The following is a 17399-nucleotide window of genomic DNA, read 5'->3' as shown; positions in this document are numbered from 1 at the left end:
GGACGCGAGGAATTTCCCGTCGACTTCCAGCGTGTATTTGAACTGTGGTGTGCTGTCGGCTTCCAGCATCCATTCAACGCCGTGGGGGCTTACTGACGTAATTTGAAAAGCGAGCTCGCCGCGCGGGGACGTGCAAGCGGCGGAAACGGTAGGCACAAATTCGGCTGAAGGTTTTAGTGACTGCGACGGCGACGTACAACCGCCGCTTGCTAAGTAATAGTGATCGAACTGATTGTGGCGCTTGGAATTGCACGCGAACCCGGCATCGTAAGCGTTCTGGAAGTGCTTGCAGCGTTCCTCCTGGTTCAGTCTGAAACTGGCGTTCTTCAGCGCGTGCCACGTGCCGGACGGATCGCGCTTGTAGCCGCGTCTAAAATACACGTGACGTGAGTTCTGACCGCTGCCCGCCCAGTCTTCTAAGAAACACGCCGTCCCCGGGTTAAAGTGAACACCGGCCAAGGGAAACTCCATGGTCACTATGTGCGTCCAGCGTCTCTTTGACTGGTCACAAACCCAAAAACCAAACCGGGTGTGGGGCCCGCTGTCCCATCTGCGCGTGACTAGTGTGTACCACGTGTCTGTGTCCCAGTGGAGGGTAAAATTCCAAGATTTCATCCCGGCGCCTTCGTTGCCGAACGGGACCACCTCCGTGCCGGGGTCTTGGTACACGGCACGGATCCCCTCAGGGCTTGTGTTGAAGTTGGGATTCCACAGGGAAAAGATGAAGTTTCTGCCCATGGGGTGGTCCTGTATACCGCAGTACCCTCCCCCACTCTCACCCCCGTTCCATTGGAGGCAGCAGTAATATGTATGTCGAGCGAGGCCTGTTTTGGGAACCATCACCTCATGTACAAGTATGTCCCCCTTGACTCCGGAATCTTTGTACCACAGTGTGAGGGACGGGGCGAAGTTGCCCCCATTGCTCGCTGTCAGTGGTGCGTCGTCGTCGCCTGTCATTTTTTTCAGTTTTCTACACGTAAACCTCCCACAGCTGTCTCTATCTTGCTGTAATAAGCAGTGTGTAGGCCTACATCTACCGGGTATTCACTGAAGTACATGTAGGTCCACAGTGCCTCTAAAACACTGGCGCCTTCTATAATATGCTGATAATTACATGTATGCTATGTAGCCGTGTCTAATGTCAAAGCGCAAGACGTATGACGCTGTTAATTTGAACCTATTTTGCTTGCACGCACACACACCCGTGTAGTGAAAACCAATGTCACCTCAGCTTGTCGGAGTTGTACTTGTTATACTGGCAGTCGTACTTCGTGTTCCACGCCCTGCCTGCAAATTTCAGGGTGCAGATACAGATTCACGTTGCTCGCAAACGCCCTTATATGACAACGGCATCACATCTCACTCCAAGGTGTTTTCAGCTTGACCTAGTTTATATTAGCCCATAAAATACCAGTCACACGGCGTCACTGTGTTTAGAGTATCCCATTGTTTACCTCTCACGACCGGTATGTTCCTCTCTGCTCGCAAGTCTAACACAATCGTCACACACCGAAAAATAGTCTGAGCCTCTCTCCGTGTGCCTGATAACGTCCATTTGTTTAGGACCAGCGTTGCAATAAATTTTTATGAGTCAGATGTGTGTTAAGTGTAACTTACGACTGCTCGCTACACAACCCTTGTTGAACTATATTTAATCTTGTTCTATTTTTAGCACGACCACTGGCGTGTCGGTATTAGTACGGATCCCAGCAAATCGAGGCATATTTGAGACTAATTCACAAAGGTATCTTCATCTTTAGGGGCAAGGTCTTCGGGCAAGGACCCCACGGCAGAGAGATAACACTTAAGTTCATTTATATCTAGATGCACGAGAACAAATATCAATCTGTTTATTCAGGTCGCACCAGACGGCTTCACACAGAAGAGTCTGAATGTAGGCTACGTACAATGCTTTGTACCGTATTGATTGGGATTGCTTCATTCAGCATTATTCATGTCAAAAAATTCATGTGAAAGTTGATATAATTAGAAATACAGCAATCTAGGTCTTTAATTTCCGGGCTTTTGTGTCGAAGGAATATGTTATTCTGCTTCCCACGTGAAAAATACTATAGTATTCTTCTAATATTACAGTAATCTATAAATTATTCAGATACCTGGGAAATACTATAATCTTCTGGTAACGATATATCAATATACAAAATGCACTGTGTTTAAAAAAAGATTTACGCATGTTGAAAAGAGTTTAATGTATCAAAGCACGAATAACGGAAAACAAGCGGCACTTGGTGGCATATGAACTTTTAGTGCACTTATCTGAAAAACAGGCTCCCGCCCCCCTCCCCCCCCAAACCTTGCCTCACGTCTCTTTTATGGATCCACCAAAGTATTTGCACCTCATATTTTACTACTGAACAACAAAATCTGTAGGAATTGAAATATCAAAAAGTTCCAAACGGAGTTAAAGCTATAAAGGAGGGCACAAATCGTGTAGAATAGATGTAATTCATCGTTGCCTTATCCAGCATTTTGTTAAGAGGGAGGGTCCACATGGATAAAAAAATACATCGCTTCGTACGGTATATACAAAACAGTATAATTTTATGAGTAATGTTCAGAGCACAAGCTAGGGAAAGACAATTATTTGGTTTTGTTTTGTTTCGGCCAGTGCCCCCACCCCCCCCCCCCCCCACCCCCCGCCCCGATCCGCCATTGCTCACATCTGGTTACTCTTGAACGCAACTGTACCTTTTTATTATACGAAATTACCTAATTCTGCTTTACAGTAGTCCCATAAACTGATATGAAAAAAGTGAGCTAAATGATATCGCGATGGAGTATAATGTGATAAATTATAGATAATACGGATAGCAAACTACTCCCTTAGTATTGGGCGAATAAAAAAAAACGGAAAAAGACATATCGGCGTTTATACTTTAACTTCTCAAAAAATCTTGATAATTCAGACATATTGGTGCCAGAGAGGGCTCTAATGCATACAATGATTACATGGTGTGCTCTGTGAACTTTAAGGTGGTCGGTGATCGAATAGGCCCCTCAAACAAAAGTTTCGTGTACACCATGAACTTCAGCGTTGTTGAAAAGCTGATGTAAGCTTGATGATGAGGCCATGTTTGGGGGCTGGCGTTGTGCGGGATGAAATAAGGGACCCAAGCTATCTATTGTAATAAAAGGTATATATATATATATATATATATATATATATATATATATATATATATATATATATATATATATATATCCAAAATGGCTTTCTCACTGAGAAGGTAGAAAGTTTCCATTTGAACTTTAATGTATCAACGAAGTTTGATTGAATTACGGTGGATAGGGTTTTGAGAAATATCGTCAAAAATCGGGACGGTTTTTGTCCACCCAATATAAACCAATACAAAATCAACCCACCCACTTAACTTTAACAGGTATGTTATTTCTTAAAATCCAGATCCCTAAAAAAGACAAAAATAATCTTGGAAGCAATATTCGAACAGGATAATCAGGTATCACCTTTAATGCTTTTAATTTCAAACACTCAAGACGCAGTATTCAGGTGGAAATTCATTTTTATGTGTAGTCTTTTGATAATGTTCCTAAGTTATAACTTTTCACTTTCTACTTTAAGTCTCACGATAACAGACACTGAGGAAGGTCACGGAGTGTCATCTTCCTGAGGTATACCTTAAATTTCGTGAAGAAAGTAAAACGTTCAAACTTTAAATCAAGACGCAGAATTATTAAACATATCGAGACACATTCGGCTTCATTAGACGGTCACCCGTTTGGCTACCTCCTTGACGGCGGCGTAAGTCTCTCTCCCAGTGGGCAAGATCTCAGAGGCAGGGATGGCAAAACCTCCAGAGGTGTTATCAGCCGGTCGCAGCTCCAGTGTGTACGCGTACTTGATGCCAGCGACACCTTTCGCCCAGTCGAAAGACCCACCGGCTGCATCGTCTGCTTGTAAAGCGATATACAGAATGATTTAAAAATAGAGATTATAGCTATTGCTATGTAACGAAATATTGAACACCTAACATCGACACTTCAGTAAGCGTTTTCATCAACATCGTTTTTCTCGCTGTCACAAAGTAGTGTGTTTTTATGATATTCACAATACATGTATCAAGTACAGTACTTTGGCCCTAAGAAGTATTTTTAAAAACTAACAGTATTTACTGTGAATCATAGTATTTCAATATAAAATTAACTGAAGACTTTCAGGATAAATTTACGGAATGAAGAATGTATAGCCATTATATAATTGGGCGACCCACTTCTTTATGGCAACAGTGAAATGTGACGAAATTGCACTTTAGACGAGCACATGTATGCTAGATTAAGTCTTTGTTCTAGTAAAATATGAAAAATATACTGAAATAATAAATAATAAATGTTTACATACACAGAAGACTTCCGGGTGATCCGACACTGTAACTTTTTCCGTTCACATTTTTGATGGCCGTTTTAGCTAAGTTTGCCACCCTCGTCTGAAATAAAAAGGAAAAAAATGGCGACCAGGTAGTTTTTGCTAGTGCCGTTCTTAGAAAATAAAATTACATCCCTTTTATGTGAAAAGCCCCAGAAGTCAGTCAGGATCTGGCTTTTGGACATCTCTAGTTGTGTTTGATATTATTCACAAGATAACAGTTGAAGTTGTCGAAGAAGTTAAAAAGCCAAAATATTTTGATTAACATTTGATTGTGTCTGTTTAGATCATTTTTACCCAGGTAAAAGCGTATCTGATGCATGTGAAAAAGAGCAAAAGGGCTAAAAGAGTACTGAAGAAATGACTACCTACCAGTTCACGAATGTCGGAAGGAGCAGATGTGTGTGTGTACCCCCATGGAGTCATGAACATCTGGCCGTAGGAATGGAAGGAAATGTACACCTTGATCTGCTTCCTCTTGTTGTACAAGAACGTCTTCATGTTGAAGACACACTTCTCTGAGAAGGCGGTTTCTCCGCGGTAGATGTCTGAGCAGGGGTTGTTGCTGGTACCGGCCTCTGGAACACGACAGGTATAACGGGGATGAAAAACACTGAATTGTTTTTATAGATAGGACCATTTTCAAATAAAGCTGTATACTTTATCGGTACATTTGTACCGGTACACTTTGAGAGGTTTCATACATGTAATTTTGCGTAATTTTTTTCTTGAAATTATACTCATCTGGCTCAGTGTGAAAGCGTGAGCTAGCATCAGTAGCTGCAATTTTGACAGCCACTGTAGTATAGAAATGACTTGAACATCATCGCCATTCGATATGTACAAGAACAGAGCAGCACAAAGAGCTGATGAACTAAACTGTTGAAAGAACATGGAAAGAGCATTGAAATGTTATCTCCAAGCTGGAATTTCAAGATAAAACAATGCACCTGTTTTAGTTAAATTATTGATATAAAGAGGGCAGTACAACTTTTTACACTCATTAAATAGTTCAAATCTAAGAAAAAATGCGTCCTATTTGAACGCTACCTCCAAAATGGAATCCCCAGTTTCTGTTCGGGTCCACCCCGGGGCACGTCCCCCTGTAGTCCGCGGCGTTTCTGGTACGAGTTTTACGCCAGAACCGGTTCTGAAAATAAGGTAATGCAATTTAAACTAAATTGACCTTATTTTGAAAAATAAAATCCAAGTTGCTTCTTTAGACAACAAACACTACCATTTCGGTTTATGTACATATCATATGCATTTATCCTACAAAAAGATTTTTTATGTTAAGGCATACATATTTCAGTGGTTTAGTCACTGTTCCCTTCGAAGAACATATTAATTGACAAATCAAGAGTTTAAATATATTTTTATATTCATGAAACTTACATAATTATAGCTGTATTCGTATCCGTCTGGGTTAGCAATCGGTAAAATATACCACGTAAACTTGTTTATGTTGGCGTTGGAACTGTATTCATTGAGTAGCTGAAAAGAAAGCAATTCTGAAATTTTCCCTATAAAAGTTTACAAAATGTGAAAAAATTGCCCATATTTTGAGATGGCCCCATTTATCCTACACGGACACAAAATCTTCCTAACTGAAAAAAGAGCATCTTTCGCCAAAACACCGCTTTAATTAATGCGTAAACTCCGTGTATCAATGTTTTAGTCTATTCTACTTGTATTTACTTTTTTTTTCGAAGCTGTGCACAATTACTTTGGACAGAGATTTCCTATGCTGTCTTTTATAATGTAATATATATTGTGTACCTGATCGGCGATGTAAATCAGGGTGGCTGAGGCGATCCATTCTCTGGCGTGGAGTGCGGCATCTATCCAGATAGCGGGTTTGTTAGCGGCCTCTCCGATCTTAAATGAACAGGTGAAAAGTTTCAGATATTTTTATAAAATAACAGAAGTTTAATGCACGCATGTTTAATTATTTATCATTATATATTATGAAAATGTTAATCTTAGTAGTTTTTGTATAATAATTTTTCATTACTATGAAAATGTTTCATAGTAGTTTCAAAACTATTTATCTTACCGTTAGTAGTTTTTGTATAATAAATTTTCAAAAGATAAGCATATCATATAAGGCTAGAATAATGACTTGTCACCTCTAGATATGTATGTATATACAAATATGATCCGCAAATGAATAAATGGGATTTGGAAATGAACACGGGTATGAATTCTTGCCTTCAAAACTTTCATATCTCTGCCTTCGTACGTCTTGCCGATACTCTCCAGGGAGGCAATGGTGCTGTGCTGGGAAGCTTTACTGGCCAACCACGTGTTCACCTGCAGTGGAATACAAGAATGGTTCACAAGATCACAAACAATATATACTAACTTGAATTTACTATTGTCTTAAAGGTATGTTACAACATTTTAAAGCTCTTTCGACGCCTCATTTGGTTTTAACTATTTATAAAGTTTTGCCTGTATGATTATTTTCTTTTTGCCCTTATGTATCTATCGATCTCATTATTTTTATCTATCTACATGTAAATCTATTTATTTTTTATCTGCTTATTGGAAATAAGGACCGTTTGCATCGATCTACACCATTTGAAATGTAGAACTACTGTACAGTATTGCAGGTGTCAAAAATCCGAACAAAATTTTAGAAAATTAAGCTTCTACTGGTAAAATCAGGTGAAATTAATGCCTCAACCTCGCGCCGATTTACCTGTTCAAATGTAGCGTACGTCCCAACGATATCCCACTGGCTCACCACGTGAGGGGGCGCGGTGGTGAAACTGCCAAAATTACTGCACCACAGGGGTGGGTTAGCAGACGTGCATATGTGGATGATCCATTCTGAGGTGATTTGCTGACGGCGCTTTCGTTCATGGTGATTGCTCTCTTCTTCCTTGTCAATATCTCTGTTGGTTGGAAACACGGCGTTTGGTAATGGGAAGTGATGCATTTAATTCGAAAGTTGTGCGCTTTGACAGGGAAAAAGGCCCTAAGAATGTCGTTATCGCCCTGTGCGCGCGCGTTTGTCTGTGTGTGTGTGTGTGTGTGTGTGAGAGAGAGAGAGAGAGAGAGAGAGAGAGCTTGAAAAGTGTGTCTGTGCCTGTGTGTGTGTGTGTGTGTGTGTGCGTGCGTGTGTGTGAGAGAGAGAGAGAGCTTGAAAAGTGTGTGTGTGTCTGTGCCTATGTGTGTGTGTGTGTGTGTGTGTGCGTGCGTGCGTGTGAGAGAGAGAGAGAGAGAGAGAGAGAGAGAATGTTCTTACTCCTGCAGGTTCTCCTTCAGTACTTCATACTTCATCTCCTGTTCCTCTAGCAGGGACAACAGGTCCTTCAGGTCGTAGGGCGGCACTCGGACATCTACTGGTCTATTCATAGCCACCCCCTCTGTCCAGAAGTCCAACTACTCAAAATAAAATGCTGAATTAAATCAAACGCTTCAATATTCAATACTCCATTATATACTATCAACTGTAAATATCGTGATTGGGTGGAAATGTTATCCGTTGTCATGGTTATGTACATTGTACGTATAATTGGATCTTTCGTCTTTAAATATTTCAATGCTTAAACCTCTTTAAATTATTAAATATAATTGGCAGTTTTCTTTTTCAGAATGTTCACTCATGGACAGTCAGATGTCAATCGGGCATTTCGGCTGAATCAGTTTATTGAATAATGCTCTAACAGCAATCATGGTTGTTCCTAACTGTATAGACTTTTTCGGATATGCTTCAAAAGCAAGTGACCTATGACGCAGATACAGAGAATGTAACAATCGTAAAGCTTCCCACTGATGTTTGCTCACAATGAGAGCGAGAAAGGCTTCCCAAATACTTTTCTGTCGGGCTTTTAGAGCTAAAATGACAGCTGCTAGGCAAATAATAAGTAAATGAATTCATAAAAGAATGCCAGATGACTTATTTGAAAAGAATAGGCTATAACCCACAATAGTATTTAAATGTTAATTATATGAATTAAAACTTATTCTCGTCTCTAGAGATACTGTCTTTGATTATTTTTGCATTAAAATATTACTACAGTACCACTTGAATATGTGTTAACGCCCCCTCAAGCCGACCAATCTTACCCCGATGTCCGGGTTGTCAAGCAGCTGCTGTATCAAGTGAATGTGGTCTTCATTTGTGGGATGCAGTCGGAATAATTTGTGCCTAAAAGGGTATTAAATACCGGTAAGCAACAATTTGTTTACTACACATAATTGTATGTGCTACCTTTTTTGTTAAAAGTAATACAATACTATGGTCCGTAGGAGCCTGCTCGTTAGTCTTACTTGGTTCCTTTTTTTAAAATCCAAAATGTATTGGAGAAACGTTTGCGGTTTTGACTTATAAAAGACGAAGGCACAGGCGGACTACTACCGGTATACTCGTCTATTGCGCAATGGTCGGTAAGACTTGTTAACACAGCTTATGGGGCTTGGGGACTAATCCGGTATACTAGGCCAACTACAGTATTTGTTCACTTTCTTAGTGGTGAGCCCCCTTCCCTTCTCCTTCTCCCAACTGTAAATTCCCCTTCATCTCCCATCTTCAAGTTGTTGAACAAGTATGACAACTGGTACTATACACCAGACGAAATATTGGAGAGAAGAAAAATTGCCTAAGAAAGAACAACTGAAGAATTTAATGTTTAAAATAAGGAAACACTGCGTACTGTGATTGGTGTAATTCAGTAATAGCGTCTTATCATTGTCAAAGCCAAGTTTTGAAAAAAAATTCAATATGGCAGTGTTTGGCCCCTTTATTCTTAGATTTGAGACCTAGACCACGTTGCATGTGAAAAACGCCAGGCGCTACCCTTGATCCTGCCCCCAAGAGATAAAAACCAAGGTGCGACTTCCACAACATGAAATTTTGAATTACAATTAAAACATTATAAAATCTTGCCTGTGTTCAAATGTAGACCTATATGCCACCGCTTTCCCTCCAAATACAATTAAAATTAAGAATTTACAACACCAATAAAGTGGGAATGATTTGTTTATATTGCCAGAGTTATCTTATTGTTTCATGTGTGTAAAGTTATCATAAACGTGTCGATAGCACATTTCATATCATAATATACATTTACATATTACTAGAATTATAAAAGAAAATGATAGAAATGTTCTTATCTAGGTATTCGAGGATATTATTATGACTATTCAATAACTTTGCAAATGTCTTTGTCCTTCGAGATGGACACCAAAACTTTGCTTAATTACTCTCTACCAGAGGCATCCCTGGCCTCTGGTAGAGAGCAATAAAATAAAGTTTTGGTGAGATAAATTAGTCAGATAACTCGAATCTTTCTCAATGAAGAAAATTAGATATTGTAAAAAATAATAGAACATTTTCACAACTCACCCATCAAAGCGTACTTTGACCCCAGTGGACACCGGCGAGCTCCTGGTCAGCGCCAGGACACACGCCAGAGCGAGCACCTTCAACACTACCATCTTGTTCTTGGAGGATTTGGTACCGTAATGGGGCTGTCTTGGAACAGGTGCGCTCGGTAACAGTCGGTTCTTATCGGTGATATGTCTGGGGTCAATCGGATTACTGTGACGTGACTCGACGGTTCTGCGTTCAACCTGCCGTAGTTGGGCTGTTTTTTATCGTGACGACGACGCCGAGATGGATCTTTCAAATATTTATTCAGCTACTGATGATTTTTGGTACAAATTCAACAGTGTTTATACTCTTCTCTCCGTTCCGGTCACACCTTTACTCGTTTTCGTTATATTCCCTTTTGTTTGATTACCGGAATATTCCATTCTGATTTGTCATACTACAGTTCAGTGTTCCCTTATTAGGCAATCTCTAAGAGCCTTGTTTATAATTAGAAATCTGAAATATTATTTGAATTACAACATACGAAGAATTACAACATACTTCCATCGAAGAAATTGACCAATCAATGAAATAATATGTGGCTGTAACATTTTCTATATTTTTCTTACACGAAAACAATTCCCACACTTGTTGACTCATAAAGAAGTTCAACTTGCACTCAATAACTCTCTAGGATTTTACTTATTTGATTCCGCTTGCAATAAGTGAAGATGTAAGCCATTAACTTTACAACAATATCCTTTCTTTAAAAAGATCCGTCCTCGAATTCGAAACTTTTACAACATACACTCCTTTTCCTTTATTTAAGGATATTGTAGGCGTTATTTACTGCCTTACATACACTGTGCATTCTTTTGGATAGCAGATAAATCTTAAATGTTCATTGACTAAATTGATTAATATTTACACACGCCATTTAACGAGTGTTTTGGCGGTAAAAACTGAAAAATCGTTTTTTTTTCTTTCATATTTTTCTTTTACCTGAGCACCACGAACACCAATTTTATGACGCCACTAAGACCGCATTCACAACGATTGAGCCAGGCTTTACAAATCCTGGGAACTAAATATGGCGGACGTACATGAAAGAAAAACCGCCTAATCTTTTTATAGTCTCTCCGCCTCTCACACGCCTCCACACACGTCGTCCCTGCGGGGTACAGTAATTAAATCTCGGCTCCGTTCGCTATGTGGAAGCTACCTGAGAAAAAGAAAGGAATTGGCTCGTAGAGCAGCTATGAATCGGGATCAAAATCGTAAACACACCCCCACCCCTTCCAGTTCGATCAGGCGTAGGGAACAAGGCCAGCATCTGCATCAGAAGGAACTGCGCCCTCTGACGACACTGCATACGCAAAAATTCTGCCCTCCTCCTCCTCCGTCTACTGGGGCTGGGTATCTCCGTGAATATCTCCGTGAATATCTCTGGTGACATTATCTCCGTAGATAGCCGATTCATTGCTGCTCTACGGGCCAATTAATTTCTTTTTCGTCTCCTTTTTGAAAGATAATAGAACAGAAGAGCTTTTTTCCTTCGATTGCCTCCATCCGCCATGCTTTCTTCACCGCGAGTTAAATTGATGAGCATGCGCACTTAATATTTCTCAGGTAGCTTCCGCATGGCGAACGGAGCCGAGATGTAATGACTGTCCCCCAGCAGGGACGACGCGTGGGGAGGCGTGTGAGAGGCGGATAGACTATTAAAAGATTAGGCGGTTTTTCTTTCATGTACGTCTGCCATATTTAGTCCCCAGGATTTGTAAAGCCTGGCTCAATCGTTGTGAATGCGGTCTAAGTACTCTAACACCCCATTTCCATAGATTTTTAGATCGATCTATCCCTGTGGGGAGTCTCACTAGATTACTGTCAGCTTGGCCGGCTTAAGCGTCTGTCCCGTCTACTAAAAGCTGTAAGGGGGTAATTAACTATGGTGCCCGCTCGGCTGACTGCAATTTAGCGTGAACCCCCAGGGAGTTAGGTCGATCTTAAACTTAATCTTTAGATCGATCTAAATCTCTGGGAAAGCACCCTAAAACACTGCCAGCGGCTTTTCCTAAAGGCCTTGGTTCAGATTTTATCGTTTTGATATTTACAAAATAATGCATATCTTAATGAAAATCTGCAAGTAGTGGCTCATACATGTAACTCCAAAATAAAAGCATTTAAACCAAAATGACGGCACCAGATTGAAGCTCATACACTTGTGGTCAACTATGCCAATTTTCGTGATAAAATCTTGTTCAGGGATATTTTTAATTTGTGTGTGTGTGTGTGTGTGTGTGTGTGTGTGTGTGTGTGTGTGTGTGTAATTTTTTATACTTTAAGTCAGCACAAAGGTAGATGCATTATTGAATAATTAGGGACAGGAAAACCCTCATTTTCGGCATCTGGATGATAATAAACACTTACAGTATCCTTAAAGCAAGGCAACGCCTAAATAACTAAGTTTTCGTTTATAACTTAAACTGATCATGTTATCGTTTTCGTTGAATGTATAAACGCCATTTACAGTGAAAATAAACCCATTTTTTGTCCCTTTTCTGCGTGCATGCCGTCGGTTTTTAAGAAAATCATTGCTTAAGGCAACAATGTTTTTATTAATATTATGTTCCTTTATTTGCTTAAGCGTTTTAACGCCAAGCAATCCGACTGTTTCATCGAAAAAAAAGCAAGCATGAATATCTTTTTAAATATAAGAAACCAGAATATTATGAATATATTAATAAGCTATAGACTTGGAAGTGCACAAGAAGTTTAACTGTTTCGCTAATAAACATTATGAAAGACAATGCAGGAAGTTAGTAACGGGGGAGACCGGGAGGTGATGATTCTGCATGATTCCAAGTACCAGCATGTGTCATAGCAGATCTTGTTTTGATGACATTATTGAAGTGGAAAGCAGGAAGTTAGCAACCGGGAAAATGAACGTTATTTTGTTTGATTCCAAGTACTAGTACATAACGTGTCAGAGTAGATCCTGTTTTGATGACATAATTAAATGGGTTATATATACATATATAATACAGCAGATAACCACGCTGTTTAGCGATGACACCAGCGTCAGAGGGATTGTTCAGGCAATATTAAAATGTTTGACGACCGCAGTCGGTTCTTATTTCAGTGTTTTGCATCTATTTCTTTCAAATTGAAAAAATACAGAGTATATTAGTTTGGTAAGTGGGGCATACATTTCAACCCCCCCCCCCCCCTCCCCCAAAAAAGCTTGATGCTGATGATTTCATGCTTTTGAAATTGGCCATGCTGTGGATTTAACTTTTGCAGCCCCCCCCCCCAAAAAAAAAAAACACACACACACACACAAAACACCTAGCGCTGCTGAATTTAGCTGCTATAGCTTGTAAAACGTCTTATATATACATACATATATATCGTCTCTCATTCCTGTATTCATAGAGAAACCGCTTGTTAACCGAATTGTTAATTTTGTCAGTTAGTGATTCTCTCGTGGTTTTGATATGATAGTATCCAGATGTGTTGTCCCCATTAGCAAAAATGGAGATCAGCTCACAGGGTACCAGTACTTTTTTAAAATACTCTTTTTTAGCATTATAGCGGTAACTCTTCTTCTGCAGGAATACTCCATGATATGCACCCTGTCTCAGCGCGAAGACGGTCTGAGAACGTGACATCGGGTCGTTGTCTTCGTCGCATTGGAAGAGCATGGGTAACGGATTATAGGAGGATTATAATGTTAGATATGAATCAATGTGTGGACGTTTATAGAAAATGTCTATTTGTGAATTGGTAACACTACCAGTATGGCGAGACAGGTTGTTGGTTTCAAAGTCCAAGTACCACCCTGGGTTTTAGAAATTATTAAAAACCAAACTCTTTTACAGTATCATTTCCAGTAGCACTCTGAGTTTCAGATATCACTAGAGGTTTACATCTTTAAATTTGTATTCAGTTAATGGAATAGGGAGAGGCATGATGCAATAATACAATGATTCAATAAGTTTCCAGTAATCTCATGGTGACCTCCAAGGGCAAACCGAATAAAAAATGGTTTTGCAGGTTTTGCACGGTCTATCTGTGTTAAATGCACCTTTTTGATTGGACTAAACTGTAGGTGGCGTGTAAGTGAAATATTCTCTCAATTGAGGGCACCACTGTCCGCTTTTATTGTGACCTTACTGGAGACGTAGGAGTGCAGCACACGTACTGCTATACACTGTAGGTTGAGCATATCCATGCTCAGTTTAGGAAGTAACCTTGTGTATTATGTATATGCAGATGTATGTGGCTAGTGCATGTACGAAATGTATTTTAACATCATATTATGTATTATTATAGAATGCTTATTATAAAATCCAGATGTACACGTATAAATCTCTAGGAAATTGCCACATCTATAAAGTTACACCCAATCATGCTTATCCTTCAGGGCATTTAATAATCACATGAACAGCAGATTGAAATTACCAGGGCATCTGTTATACAAGGTATTTAACTAAAACCAGCGCTTTGCACAGCAGGCCCTTTTCACATCAGATTTGAAGATGTATGAAGTACAAGCAGCAATATGTATTGTATGCCTGGTTTTGAGTGGATATGGCAATGGAGAATGTGCAGGTAGTGTATATTTTACTTTTATAAAAGCAGTAGTGAACACATAGATTGTCCGTGCTTATATCCCCAAATGCAAGTCACACCCTTTTAAAATAGGCCCTAATGAATCAAAGTTTAGATTTGTCTTGCACGATGAAACTAATGCGTATGATCTTTTACTCAGCCTGAGCCAAATGAAGCAGGAAGTGGTCCTAAAACATGTGTATACATACCTAGGGATGTTATATGACCGTGGCGATATGATGATCACTGTAGCCTGTCCATTTAGCCAATCTTCAGTGAAGATCGAGGGCAACCTCGAGCCGCTACCCCAAAGATGTCTCGCTTCACTCGACATTTCTGCGGTCTCTCGGAAAACTCGGATTTAACCTCGATGTAGTCTAGAATTCACGACTACATCTTGGTTAAATCAGTCGAGGTCTCTTAAATGCTGAAAGCTAAAGACAGAGTGATCATGTGACCTTCTTAGCATCAAGAGAACAGTGACGTTGCTTTCGTTATACTGTATACCTAGCAGTAGACCAATTTAAAATCTCTCACACTCTTAAAAATTAGCATAACCTTTTCACGTTTAACAATTATTATGTATAATTTTATTACACTAAGTCATATCATTTGGGTATGGTTTGAAAACTGGAACCCGTTTTTATTTAAGCCACACGTGCATACACATTATTTGTAAATCTATAACTTTTTAACGAGGGTTGTGTTATTCACCTTTTGTTTTTAAGCTGTTCATTCTTCCTCTTTATCAGATATATCGGTAAAAATCAAATGTATTCCCCCTTTGAACTTGTAATTACATGTAGCACATGAATGCTCTGAAAACCAGCACATGTATATTCCGAAACCCTCGTAGTAAAAAAAAATGTCACCAAAACGTAGAATTATTACTCCTGTGGACTTGAAATTAACATCCGTTTGATTTTGAATATATTCCGTAACCGCCTCGTCGTCAGAAGTAACAATAAAAACTAAAATTCTTACTCCCGTGAACTTGTAATAAACATCCGTCTGATTTTAACTATATTCCGAAACTTCCTCGTTGTCAGAAATATCACCAAAAAGTAGATTTCTTTCTCCTTTGGCTTTGCACTTGTGAAAAATTAGTTTGTTTATCAGAAATGTCACTAAAAAGTAGAGGTTTTGTCTGGGGACCTTTTATTCCGCAGCAGTCCCAGCTAGGTGAGGCTCAGCTGAGACGCGCATGGCCAGTGTCGACGGTTGATTAATTACTTTTCAAGCCAGTTGATCGTCAACGACAAGCATTTAGCAAAAATTGATCAAATTGGTCAGACATTACATAAGAATTTGGCAGGAGGTGACCAGCGCACGCGGACGAGTTTATTCCATATAACATCTTTAGAGCGTGATATAGGGTCACTTTATTCGGTTTTAGGGGTGTTTTAAGGTGAAATTACTATATTTGTTCTCGGTATGTATGTCAAATAATACACTGTCACCCTCTCGCGATATATGCCATGAACACCTCTCGCTGACGCTCGAGGTGTTATGGCATATGTCGCTCGGGTGACAGTTTATTATCTCACACATAAATATATATACATCTTTATAGCTTCAGACCAAATTTCCTGCACGTGTTCATGCCCATCTGTGACCCCGAAGGTTGTGGCCTTCTCAGTTATGAGGACCACCTCCATGGGACCTTTTAATGTCGACACCATCATCAGCTTTGATCGCATACTATCTAATACAGGCGGTGGCTTTAACCAGCAGACCTCTAAGTTCACAGCTCCACAGTCAGGCACCTATGTTCTGTCAATGTCTGTGAGTTCTACAGGCAGTGGGTTCTCATGGGTACGCATGTACAAGAACACTGAGAACCTTGTGTCTGTACATGCATACGGCGGGCCTCATGATATGGCATCTAACCAAGTGATTGTGCCGCTGAAGGAAGGGGATACAGTATGGCTGGATTTGGCAGCTACTGCGACTATATACGGTCAAGGTGGTCCGAGAATTTACAATACCTTTTCTGGGTTCAAACTTTAAAAGGTTCCATCAAAGAAATCCATTTCTAAGAATACCGGTACATGTACCATACATTTACAGACAGGCATGGCTATTATCTATTAATACTTTAATTCAATCTGACTGCACCTTTATCAACATTGAATATTGTAATTATTAGAGATTATTTTGAAATCCAAGGCTATATATAAGCACAGGAAAGTGTGCAAATAAAGAGACTTAAATTTATAGCAAAGATTTTCACAGGATAAAACGCACATGGTGTGTTAATGTTTCATTGGGTCATGGGTACATGTTCTGCCATTAGTATATATCGCTCCATTAAAAGCTAGCTCCGTTAAAGAATGAAAGTCAAATGTCGTTTTTTGAGAAATATATAATCTCTGGATCCATTTTTTTAAAATCCTGCTCTAAATATACTGTTAACAAAGTAATGCATCTGTATTTACCCTAAATTGGAGGTCCCTTTTTCAACCACTTCCAAATTAAGAAAGTTCAGAAAACGTATTTTAACAGCCTGCTGCAAGTGTACATTGTACGTGCTCAAAACATTGCCTATTCATTCGACCGCTATGCATAATTTGTATTGGTTAGGCGCCAAGACCGCCATGCCTTGATTTCACTACATTGCATACCGCTCTGAAAACAGTAGCCTGTGATCAAAATGGCGCTGCATGCATATATATTTCTTCTCTTTCTTACAATAATTTTTTTAAATTTCGTGTAGAATATTCTTTTCATGCATTTATTGCAGCCCCGTTGTTCAACATTTAATTCTGAAGTTAATTCTAATTAAAATGAAACAAAATTATAAGAGAAAGGAGCCCATTTAAACCTGTTCCAAATTTTTAAAAAGTCAGATCAAACAAGAACCAAACCTAATCCAATTCAAGCTATCGGAAGTATGCAATACCAATCTCAAATGAAACCAGAAACAAAAATACTGAAAAACACACGAATATTTATAGAAAATGAAATCCGCAACCGTTTTTTTTTTTTTTTTTTTAATTCTTGCAATTCCAATGTTCTATAAATTTTTGCCATAACGACATTTTCGTTTGAACGACAGAT

General features: G+C 39.4%; 2 protein-coding genes across 4 annotated transcripts; one reads left to right on the top strand and one right to left on the bottom strand.

Annotated features, from left to right (window-relative positions):
• Window positions 1-3461: 3461 nt before the first annotated feature.
• LOC106178533 (carboxypeptidase B) lies at window positions 3462-10050 on the bottom strand. Of its 2 annotated transcripts, none has more exons than XM_013561746.2 (11): window positions 9759-10050; window positions 8480-8561; window positions 7656-7792; window positions 7107-7302; window positions 6614-6715; window positions 6182-6280; window positions 5798-5896; window positions 5453-5552; window positions 4775-4980; window positions 4379-4463; window positions 3462-3933 (listed from the first exon to the last, which is right to left on the bottom strand). In XM_013561746.2, exons 1-11 carry the CDS (start codon window positions 9848-9850, stop codon window positions 3743-3745), a joined length of 1389 nt encoding a protein of 462 aa, XP_013417200.2. In that variant the 5' UTR covers window positions 9851-10050; the 3' UTR covers window positions 3462-3742. The 2 variants fall into 2 exon arrangements, with proteins under 2 accessions (XP_013417200.2, XP_086867572.1); XM_087011446.1 differs by having other exon boundaries at window positions 3462-3930; window positions 9759-10047.
• On the top strand, window positions 8494-17295 carry LOC106178534 (caprin-2). Of its 2 annotated transcripts, XM_087011447.1 has the most exons (3): window positions 8494-8582; window positions 13340-13431; window positions 15913-17295. In XM_087011447.1, the coding sequence occupies exons 2-3, from the start codon at window positions 13428-13430 to the stop codon at window positions 16347-16349; spliced, it is 441 nt and encodes a 146-aa protein (XP_086867573.1). In that variant the 5' UTR covers window positions 8494-8582; window positions 13340-13427; the 3' UTR covers window positions 16350-17295. The 2 variants fall into 2 exon arrangements, with proteins under 2 accessions (XP_086867573.1, XP_013417201.1); XM_013561747.2 differs by lacking the exons at window positions 8494-8582; window positions 13340-13431 and adding an exon at window positions 13946-14339 and having other exon boundaries at window positions 15913-17294.
• The last annotated feature ends 104 nt before the right edge of the window (window positions 17296-17399 follow it).

This window comes from Lingula anatina, chromosome 4 (assembly GCF_051362555.1).
Source record: "Lingula anatina isolate TDL-2025a chromosome 4, LinAna3.0, whole genome shotgun sequence".
NCBI lineage: Eukaryota > Metazoa > Brachiopoda > Lingulata > Lingulida > Lingulidae > Lingula > Lingula anatina.
The sequence above is the reverse complement of the archived record's forward strand: the minus strand, read 5'-3'. Positions and strand labels throughout refer to the sequence as shown.